Source organism: Camelina sativa, chromosome 11 (genome assembly GCF_030686135.1).
Source record: "Camelina sativa cultivar CO46 ecotype springtype chromosome 11, ASM3068613v1".
NCBI lineage: Eukaryota > Viridiplantae > Streptophyta > Magnoliopsida > Brassicales > Brassicaceae > Camelina > Camelina sativa.
Genome location: NC_141890.1, coordinates 40,176,289 through 40,187,824, shown reverse-complemented (window position 1 = coordinate 40,187,824; position 11,536 = coordinate 40,176,289). Strand labels below are relative to the sequence as shown.

Genomic DNA, 11,536 nt, shown 5'->3' with positions numbered 1-11,536 from the left:
CTTGAGCTTCAGGGAGCGTATAAAGAGATCTAGAAGATCACAAAATTAATAACAATATATTCTATATTTATTATTTAGATATTTATATATTTACAATCATTATAGTTTAGGAAACTATTGTACTATATAATTCTATGTAACCTAAAACTTATGATTATGAGAGTCAATATATTATTTCCTAAACACTAAGGTGTTCTTCTCTCATCAACCTCTATCAAACCCAAACCTTCTTTTTATAAAATTGCGTTTATTGGATCTTGATTGAAACCGTTCCAAATGCTAGGACTCAAGCTCAATCTCCAAACAAATTACTTCACTAATACAAGATAACCTTGGTTGCTTTATTGTCCGGATGAAAGGTTCCTCTCTGTGGTCCTATATATATACAAGATAACAAGTCAAGCATATTTAGCTTGGACTTCTCCTTACCAAAACTTGATCGTCTCGTGTTCATCTCCACATATTAATATTAGAAGGTTAACAAGGGAAAACAATGTTAATATGTATATACAGTGTGTTAACTTTTACTAACATTGTCATTGTGTTACCATATGGTTTCAAACAAGCATATTAATGTCACGAATTTTTTTTTTTTTTAAAAAAGAAAATTGAAACCCAAATTTTTCATTTTGTTAAAAAAAAGAGAAATACCCTAAAATAACATTAAAACAAGTTTTATGGAAGATTATAGCACACACTCATAAACTTCCAAAAATAATACTATTTAAGACATTATAATATTTAAAAGTAATTTTTTGAATTTTTTTTAAGGTTTAAGTTCTCAATTTCACATTTAAAGTAAATTTAATGACTTTTGAGGGATAAAGTTTAATATTTTGAATGTAAAGTTTAATTTTGAAAAATTGATTTTGCAATATAGTGCTATTTTGGAGTTTTAGAAATATTGTGCTAAATTTAGAAAAACATTTTTTTGTACTATTTATGAGAATCTCCCATTTAAAAAAAAAAATATATTTTACTAATTAACAACTTGAAAATAGAGGTCAAACCACATTGTGCATGAACTTGTAGCTCAACATGTGGTTTGAGGGCTAAGCTCCATCCACCTCATGAGTTCAAGTCGTGGAAGAGAGAGAAGAAAAAAAAAAAAAGAGGTAAAAAAGACATGTTAAGTCGAACCGGAGACTGACAGGGAAGCCGTGTAAAACACGAATGGGGGATAGAGTTCGTTTCGTGATGCTCTCTATTTCATTCAAGTCATGTCGGTAATGTTTTTCTTCACATTAACAACTGACTTGGGGTGTTTTTTATATTACTTCGTTACTTCTTTTCTTAATTAAAACAAATGTACGATGCAATCGTGCAGAACCTAAGTTCTCTCGATAGGTCCACATATGAAGCATGATGATGCAATTAACGTGTCGGACATTGTTTTTACTCCTTTTTTTGGTACTTGTTGTCCTTAAATTAAACAACACCATTCCAATTTTCACACACGGTTTTTATTTCTTTCTTTTTATTTCCATGATTCCATCTATTCATTCATTATGCGTTGTCTGTTAATCATTATCCTAATTTAATAATTGCAAATTAAATACTTTTTTTTTTGTAATCAGCAATTAGAAATACATTGCTTAAAAGTAAAGTTTTTTTAAATCAGGAAAAAAATAGTTGAGATGTTTTGATCAAAATTCATAAATAAGATTTTTAACCTTAAATAATTGTTTGTGGTGGCGACCATCCAATTAAATTAGTCCAATTATTCAGGAGATATTTTTTTTATTAATAAATCTTCCATATAACAACAAAACTATGTTTTCTCAATAAGAGTCACCAACTGTAACCATTGACAAAGTCCCGATTTTTCAATCTCACTTTCACAAAGTTTGTTTTTTCAATCTATCAATCTTCTTCGGCTTGATCGTTCCGTCTCTGCCACAACCAATTCTCACGATTTTTATTCTTGTTACCCATACTTTTTTTTCTTCTTTTTATCCACTTGTTCGATTCAGAGCAATTCGTTTTGAGGTATTCACTTAATTTTTCCCAGTTCGTCTTCATGAATTTAGAATGTGTTACAACTATTTTGTGTTTCTGTCGTGTTTTCAGGATCAATGTCTGATGTAAAGATCATGGATAGTGGTGAAGATGTCAAATCTTTCAACTCTTCTGATACTAAAGTAAGCTTTACATGGCTGTGTTGTCATTGCTTTCTTACAGAGACTGACTTGGATAGCTTAAACTTCTGGGTTCTTGTTATAGTTTCCTATCCATCAACTTTGGAGTTCTTTAATCTGCATCAAACAATACTTATACTCTTAAATTTGTGCAGTTCTTTTAATCTGTGCTAAGTTAAGTTGTTACCGGCATCTTTCAAGTAATGTTGGTCTTGGTTTTAAATATTTTGTCAAAATCAGGTTGATCCGGCGGTACCTGCATCTTTGACATGGCAAAGAAAGATAGATAGTGACGTAAAGGCTCCTCGGGAATTCAATCTAACTCCTAAAGAGATTTTTCAGCTGGTACCTAACCTACCTATTGGCAAACAAAACGTTTCAAATATATAACTGTTATTAGAATTCTTCAGACTGTTTGATAAGCTTGTCATCATCAACACTATCTTTTTTTTTTGTTTCTGGTAGGCTCCTGTTGGCATTCGGTTATGGTTTCTTGTCAGAGAAGAAGCTGCTAAAGGAAGGGTAAACAGATTTCACTTTTTCAGTTCTATCAAAGAGTTTTAGACAAAATGATTTGTGTACATAAGCCATATTGTAATAATATTTCTATTTAATTTCAGTTGGCTTTCATAGATCCATTCTCTAAGCACTCTGTAACGTCTTCCCATGGTGTTCCACTTGGAGGTATTGGGTATGTTTTTGTTCCTTTTTACCACTCTACGTCATCACATTGGTATGTTTAATAGTCATTTGGAGAACTCTATCTCTCTGATTATATTTGTAACCTTTCATACTGAAAAAATATTGATAAGGTCTAACATGCAGTGCTGGAAGCATAGGAAGGAGTTTTAAAGGTGAATTCCAGAGATGGCAACTATTCCCTCCAAGATGTGAAGATGAACCAGTTCTAGCAAATCAGTTCTCAGTAAGTTAGAGACTTTGCAGGAAGAAACTGGTTTTAGGATATTTCTGATGATGAACTTTAAGCCATGTTTCAAACTGTTTGATGCAGGCATTTGTTTCACGTGCTAATGGTAAAAAAAATTACTCAAGCGTGTTATGTCCTAAGAACCCAAAGCTTGGCAAGTAAGTACTACACCACTCTCTGCTGCTTGTTAGCTTGCGGTGGATATTCTTTGTTTTGAGATGATTGACATTTATATATTTTGAACAGACAAGAGTCAGAATCTGGAATTGGTTCTTGGGACTGGAATCTGAAAGGAGACAAGTCTACCTATCATGCTTTATACCCAAGGTCCTGGACAATGTATGAGGGTAATATGATTCTATACATAATTTCACACTAAGAAATATTGTTCCGTCTGTGTTATGAGCCTGAGACATTAATATTTGATGGTCTATAGGTGAACCTGATCCAGAGCTTAGGATTGTATGTCGTCAAGTTTCACCTTTTATACCTCACAACTACAAAGAAAGCAGCTTTCCTGTGTCTGTTTTCACTTTCACAGTATGTCTAGTGTTTCTTTTTGAGATTCTTATGCTGTAGAGCTTACCATAGTACTGATGAGTTTGACTATTATATTCATCAGCTTCATAATCTCGGAGACACTACTGCGGATGCGACATTGCTCTTCACTTGGGCGGTGAGAACATTGTTGAATGCTGTCATATTGTTTGGCTTTTGTTTTTACCATTCCTTTCACAATCCTCATGAGATTTTTTTTTTGTTCAGAATTCTGTTGGAGGAGATTCAGAGTTCTCAGGTGGCCACTACAACTCCAAGATAATGTATAAATAAATACTCTTCACTCATCATACTTCGTCGTTGCAAAATTTTCAACTTTTTCTGTACTAACTTGATGTTGATGATCATAATAGGATGAATGATGGAGTCCAGGGTGTGCTTTTACACCATAAGTAAGTTCTTCCATATTCTTTGCGTAAAGCACCAATTTAGTACATGATAAAAATGTTTTTGGTGGTTAAGTATCATACTCTTAATGTTTCAACTTTGTTGCTGGATGTTTTCTGATACAGAACAGCAAACGGATTACCATCACTGTCATATGCGATTTCGGCTCAGTCCACCGATGGTGTTAGTGTGTCAACCTGCCCATTTTTCATAGTATCTGGAAAACAGAATGGAATCACAGCAAAAGATATGTGGCAAGTTATTAAAGAGGTTTGGCATATTCTTCCTTATGTTACAAGGAACCTAACATTATCATCTTGTCTATAATTGTATCATTCGTCAACGTGATATTTGATATATATTCCTGTGTTTGTTGCAGAATGGTTCTTTTGATAACTTTGAGGCTTCTGAGGTGTCGATGCCGTCGGAGCACGGGTCATCGATTGGGGCAGCAGTAGCAGCCTCTGCAACAGTCCCACCGGGAGAGTCACGCATTGTCACATTTTCTCTGGCTTGGGACTGCCCTGAAGTGCAGTTTCCAAGTGGTAAAATATATTCTCGGTAAGACTGAGTTGCTACAGAATTTTTTAATAGTGATGGTTAAAGTCAGCCTTCTAAAACAAACTCTTTTCAGGCGTTACTCAAAGTTTTACGGAAATCATGGTGATGCTGCAGCACAAATTGCATATGATGCTATTCTTGGTGAAGACCTAATCATTCTTAAAATATAATTTCCTTTGATTCACCTAAGAATGAGCTTCCACTGACAATTATTGTATGGAACAGGACATAGTCAATGGGAGTCCTGGATAGAAGCATGGCAAAGACCAATACTTGAAGACAAAAGGCTGCCTGAATGGTAAGGGTTGTTTTTCAGCTTCTATAAGACATCAGTGCTCATAAAGTTATCACAAACCTGTGTTTGGTGTTTGTAGGTACCCTATCACTCTATTCAACGAGCTTTATTACCTTAATTCAGGAGGAACTGTTTGGACAGGTACGTTTGGACGATTTTTATATGATAAAGTTTACTTACAGCATGACATTATGACGCGGTGTTCTCATGGTTAGTCCTTCCATATTGTTCTGCAGATGGATCATCCCCAGTACATAGCTTGGCAGGAGTCAGAGAAAAGAAGTTCTCACTTGATAAGTCCCAACTCGGTCTAAAGAACGATACTACTGATGTACCGCGGCAGAATGATACAGCTATCTCTGTCCTTGAGAAAATGTCATCTACACTTGAGGAACTTCATGCATCAACAGCATCAAACTCTGCATTTGGCACTAAACTACTGGAAGAAGGAGAAGAGAACATTGGGCACTTCCTTTACCTAGAAGGGGTTGAATATCGTATGTGGAACACCTATGATGTTCATTTCTATTCATCTTTTGCACTAGTGATGCTGTTTCCAAAACTGGAACTTAGTATCCAGAGAGACTTTGCTGCTGCGGTGATGCTACACGATCCCACTAAAGTTAAAACTCTTACTGAGGGACAATGGGTTCAGAGGAAGGTTCTTGGTGCAGTTCCTCATGACTTAGGCATCAATGACCCTTGGTTTGAAGTCAATGGTTATAACCTTCACAATACAGATCGGTGGAAAGATTTGAACCCCAAGTTCGTCCTCCAAGTGTACCGGGATATGGTTGCTACAGGTGACAAGAAGTTTGCAACAGCTGTCTGGCCCTCAGTGTATGTTGCAATGGCATATATGGCTCAGTTTGACAAAGATGGCGATGGAATGATTGAGAACGAAGGATTTCCAGATCAGACTTACGATACATGGTCCGCGTCTGGTGTAAGCGCATACTCTGGTGGACTTTGGGTGGCTGCACTGCAAGCTGCATCAGCATTGGCACGCGTAGTTGATGACAAGAACTCTCAGGACTATTTCTGGAAAAAGTTTCAGAAAGCAAAAGTTGTATATGAGAAACAGTTGTGGAATGGTTCATATTTTAACTATGACAATAGTGGAAGTCCGTATAGCTCATCTATCCAAGCTGATCAACTAGCTGGTCAATGGTTTGTTTCCTCCCTTTCTTAAAGAAGTAATAACTGTTATGCATTTTAGTTAGAAGTAAGAGTTGATGTGGTATGATGTATATAATCGCAGGTACGCGAGAGCATCAGGCCTTTTGCCTATTGTAGATGAAGACAAGGCAAGAACAGCTTTGGAGAAAGTTTACAACTTCAATGTGATGAAGATTAAAGATGGGAAACGTGGGGCTGTAAACGGTATGCATCCCAGTGGGAAAGTTGATACAGCGTCTATGCAATCACGAGAGATATGGTCCGGTGTTACATATGCTCTTTCTGCAACAATGATCCAAGAAGGTCTAGTTGATATGGCGTTTCAGACTGCAAGTGGCGTTTATGAAGCTGCTTGGTCTGAAGGCGGACTTGGGTAAGCTTGCTCTCTCCCTCTCTCTCTCTCTCTATCATTCTCACTCTGAGTCATATGACTCATATCCATTATTAGTTACTGATACTGTGTATACACAGTTACTCGTTTCAGACGCCTGAAGCTTGGAACACGAATGATGAGTATAGATCACTGACTTACATGCGTCCCCTTGCAATATGGGCTATGCAATGGGCACTAACAAAAACAAGTAAAGAACAGCAACAACTTGGTCTTGAACCAGAACAAGAACCAGAGCCTAACTCTTTAATGAAACATGATATCGGTTTCTCTCGGGTTTCTAGGCTTCTGAATCTACCTAATGAAGCATCTCCCAAAAGCACACTCCAGACTTTGTTCGACTATACTTGCCGGAGAATTATGTCTTAGATTCATTTTGCACTCATTGTTTCAGTACATTACGGCCTTGATTATAACAATTTGCTTGTTCTATTGTGAAAAGTTCAACCTAAACTGCTTTTAGCACAACAACAGCCTCAACAAGGTAGTCTTAGCATTTAAGGGATATATATATACATGTGTTTCTCGGTTACATGTGCATAGCGACTTTTACTAGCTACAAAAGGTTTAGATGACAATTATTACGTATACGTAAAGTATTCTAAATTTTTAAGAAATATCCGTATCAAAACTAATTGAAAGTGCACATAGATTAATTAAAAGGCAACAAATATAGTATTATGAAATTTTCTATTTTCGCTTCAATATTTAGCATCAGTTTTCAAGTTCGATGATAACATTATTTTTTAAAATTAAATTTTCAAAACTAAACCCTAAACTTTAAACACCAAATTTTCTGAAGCCTGATTTGATAGGATGCGCTCCGCAACGTTGACAATTTGGCGCAAATGCATATACTCCTCGACAGTCAATTCATTGTCTGAGAATGTATAAGTTTTATTCAAATGAGATTCCACACTTTTATGTCATACTTGTCTGAAGCCTGATTTAATGCATTTTTTTTCTTGTATTGAGAATGTTAGTGTGCTTAAAATCATAATTTACTAAATGCACAAATTTAAAGAAATATCAATGAACAAAAATTGGGTTTATAATCAATCATAACATGCGGTTGGATACGAACTTCCTTGATTTATAGGAAGAATAATGTGCTTGCGGATCGCCTGGCGCAACAAGTTCGTACCCAACTGCATGTTATTACTTTTGTAAATGACTCTTTTTCCGATTGGATCCCATGAGCTAATTTTTTATTTGTTGTCAAAAAAAAAAATCAATCATAGGTCCACAACATCACCGTCCACAAACACATCATCCATCATCCTTGATCTAACCACCCACCATGTAACCATGTACCATCCACCGTTCACAAACCTACCTTCCACCGTTCACAAACCTACCTTCCACCGTCCACATCATCCCTTGTCTACAAAGCCACCACTATCCACGATCTATCACCATCGGTTTTTATTAATAATCATTTTTTTATCAAATGAATGCTTTGTTTTTTTAATTCATCTTAGTGAGTAGAATAAATTGAATAAAAGACTTTTAATAATTTTTCTAACTTTTATCAACCAAAATATCTTATTTTTTAAAATAAATGTGATTGAATAATTTGTTTCTTCTTACTATTTAATTGAGAGTTATGATACTTAATATGCATAATGTACCCATGCATTCCTCAATTTTTACTTTTACAAAGCACCCATTTGGACAATTTTGTCTACTTACAAATGGGTTCAATATAACAACGATATTTAAGTACTTCTAATTAAGTTAATTATTAGAAGTCTAATTTTCTCTACTTACAAAGTATTCCAACTGCAATATGTAGAAACTGTTCCAATAATTTTTTAAAAATCATATCCAAATTAATTTTAAATATTTAATCGAAAAATACACATTGAAAAGTAGAGTAATAATCTTTTATAGTTTTGAAAACTTTATTTGTTTATGAATTGTATCTTATTTTATGGCATTTGACCAATTTTCATGGAATAAACCATCATTAATCATTCCTAATTTATTTAGGATAATGATATATCATCTAAACACGGCTTCCACCGTCTTCGATTAACATATATTTGATATAGGGACTACATCTTATATAAACTTCATTATAGTGTAATCTGCTCAACTCTTTAAAAAATCATCACTCTTAATATCTTATATGCTCGGTATAAAGGTGTCTGCAGACTGCAGGTGGTGTACACGTTTCTCCTATGCATAGAAAAACAATTGTAGATTAACAATTGGATTTTTCTGTACGATATGTATTAACTAAACTTGCTTATTGACATTTTTAATATGTGTTCTATCTATCAATTGTTAAACTATATATATCCTCAGCCCATTTTTCCTTTGTTTAAGACTTCACACTATTTATAAAGTAGAAGACTATATTTTTTTAATTGATATGGTCCTAATAATTAGTATACTTCATTTGAAAAACTAATAGTTTTAAATAATATTGTATAGCCCTAATAACAAGTATAGACGTATAGTTCATTTAGATATGGATGTTTTAGCCGCCTCTGATTTTAAAATGTATTTATCAAGTGAATTTTATTTCGTGGCTTCCAAAAAATGACAGACTGTATGTTCTGACCCTCCCTTCTACGTGAGCATCCTTTCATCAGCTCAAGACTTTCAAAATCATTCACACATGGCTTGGCTTGGCTCTCGACCATTTTAATTAAGCATCCGTTGTTCGAACTTAGCTCCTCTTTAAGGTCCGAATGGCACTCCGATTTGATTGAGGAAACGATGTACCTCGCGAAGTTGATCTCTAATTAGTGTCTATTTTGGAAGGTGAAGCATCGGTTACTACCCAATACTCTTTGATGATCAAAAAGTTTTTAGAAAAAAAAAATTATTTTGACGATAAACATCAAAGAGTGAAGTCCAAGTTATTAATGCAACAACCATGAAATTTCGAATCATGCATGGATCTTTCAATCTGCAACCATGTTTGCCGACGTAATTCTTGGAACATTATGGATATTTTCCCACGTTTGATGTTTTTGGGATCTTGTTATTGACTTATTCTGCCTCATGTGTACTTGAATCCAAACCAATATCGTTTTTTTCCGTCGAATTAGTGATTAATTATATTGACGAATTAAAAAAAGTCATCATACAAATTAAATGTTTTGATAGCCAAAATGGCGGTGAAAAACATTCAGAGTAAAAAAACAGACGCTATACAACCATACTTCGCGAAGACATGATCACTGTATTACAATTTCTTCTAACAAAAAGAAAATCAACATCTTGAAAGCTATTGGCCCAAAGATCAAAGATCGTTTTAGTTTCAAAAACATTCCATAAAAGCTTTGTTCCTAAAAAATACAGGTTTTATTGCACTTATATCCGAAATCACCATAATACAACATGTTTATTAGAATATTGTCCCACATTGGTTGGATTGTTCTTGGGCAATATATATAGTATGTGGTAACCCTCTTCTTTTGAGCTAGCTTTTGAAAGTGAGTTAGGCCCATTACTAATATGGTATTAGAGCCTAGGCCCAATTCCGATTGTGGACCATCCGTGGATGTCCAGTCCCACAAACTTCACGCTACAGATGTCCAGTCCTGAGCGTGAGGGGAGTGTATTAGAATATTGTCTCACATCGGTTGGGTTTGTCATTTTTGGGCAATATATATAGTATATGGCAACTTTTTTTATATATATGTCCCACATAGATTTGACACAATTCAATTTTTTTTTTCTTTTGTAGAATTGATCTTAGTTTGGATTTCGGAGCTTCATAAAAATCCAGCGATCCGTGTCCTACTCAACTATAAGAAATGGGGGACACTTAGACGCAAACTGCCTATTAAGGGCCTGACTGGTTCAAACGCTGCGGTTGCGGGAGATCGTGGAAGCGGACGATTGCGGTTTCAAGCGTTATTATGCGTTTTGAACGACTGGTTTAGCGGTTTAAAATTGGTTCATTTGCGGGAGGTTTACGACTGGTTGACCAGCGGGTGTAATAGCGGTTGGAACATAATAAATGTGATATATAATATATAAATGTTTAAAAACACCAAAATTTTTATTAAACTTGATATATAAATAAAAATTATTTAAAAAATACTAAAATAATTATTCAAAATAAATAAATTTCATATTGAAATACTTATTCCTTTATGCATTTGACTTTTCACCAAAAATTCAATCAAGTAATTTGACAAATGACAAAACATATGCTTTAGATCGTAGATCTTTTCTCCTTTCTTTTAGATCGTGGGTCAGTAGTTGCATCGGTAGGAATGGTCAAGTGAGAGTTGAGAAAGTCACTGGTGATTTGTTTTAATATTTTTCACAAATAATCTTATTTTCTTAAATTTTTGATGAAATATAATATTTATTTAGATTTTTTTGAACTTATATGTGATGTGCCATTAAATTTACATCAAGTTTTTCGGGTTATTGTTAATTGGAATATTATGTTCTTCTAATTGTTTATTTTATAATATTTGCAATCGTATCCGTACTTCATTTTCTCTCATCCTTAATGAGTAAAATGGTTAGATAGAAGATATAACCAAAAAAAATTTCAATATCATTGATTTCTTTTAAGTTTTTTTTTACAAAAAAAAAAACAAAAACAAAAAATCCAACCGCAATCGCCCGCAACCGCAAACGCTTGCGGGAAGCAGCTTTTGGAATTCAGTGGTTTGAAGCGATTGGGAGCGATTAGGAGCGATTGTGAGCGGTTTGTGTGATTGGTTCCAATCGCTAGCAACCGCTACCACCTGCAAACGCAGCGTTTGCGGGAGGTAGCGGGAGAACCAGTCAACACCTAAATAGTGTAATTGAAACAACCACGCAAAAAAAAAAGAAAAAAAAAAAGAAGGAAAGATCAAGTTGATTAAACATTTTTGGAAGAAGTTCACACCAACCCCACAGTCTTTAAGAAAAAACTTTGGAACAGTAATGGAAACAGTTCACATTGGCTCCATGCCTCCATCTCCATGTTTGTAGAAAATTCGACAATATATATGAAAGGTCTCATCACATTTTTCAAGTGAGTCTCTCTAAGAGACAGTTAAAAAGGGCAAGGAACATGGTAGATGAGAGTCCTAGTGTACATGTTGCCTTCACATGAAACATGTATTATTATTACATAT

The 11,536-nt window shown here is 34.6% G+C and overlaps 1 protein-coding gene across 2 annotated transcripts; it reads left to right on the top strand.

The window, feature by feature from the left end:
* Positions 1 to 1,456: 1,456 nt before the first annotated feature.
* LOC104725493 (uncharacterized) lies at positions 1,457 to 6,969 on the top strand. Of its 2 annotated transcripts, none has more exons than XM_087474845.1 (20): positions 1,457 to 1,989; positions 2,071 to 2,141; positions 2,379 to 2,483; positions 2,604 to 2,660; positions 2,759 to 2,829; positions 2,964 to 3,063; positions 3,151 to 3,224; positions 3,313 to 3,413; positions 3,503 to 3,606; positions 3,689 to 3,742; positions 3,832 to 3,887; positions 3,978 to 4,016; positions 4,137 to 4,281; positions 4,391 to 4,572; positions 4,646 to 4,713; positions 4,798 to 4,870; positions 4,947 to 5,008; positions 5,104 to 6,037; positions 6,129 to 6,419; positions 6,518 to 6,969. In XM_087474845.1, the coding sequence occupies exons 2-20, from the start codon at positions 2,076 to 2,078 to the stop codon at positions 6,804 to 6,806; spliced, it is 2,871 nt and encodes a 956-aa protein (XP_087330971.1). In that variant the 5' UTR covers positions 1,457 to 1,989; positions 2,071 to 2,075; the 3' UTR covers positions 6,807 to 6,969. The 2 variants fall into 2 exon arrangements, with proteins under 2 accessions (XP_087330971.1, XP_087330972.1); XM_087474846.1 differs by having other exon boundaries at positions 1,787 to 1,989; positions 3,313 to 3,405.
* The last annotated feature ends 4,567 nt before the right edge of the window (positions 6,970 to 11,536 follow it).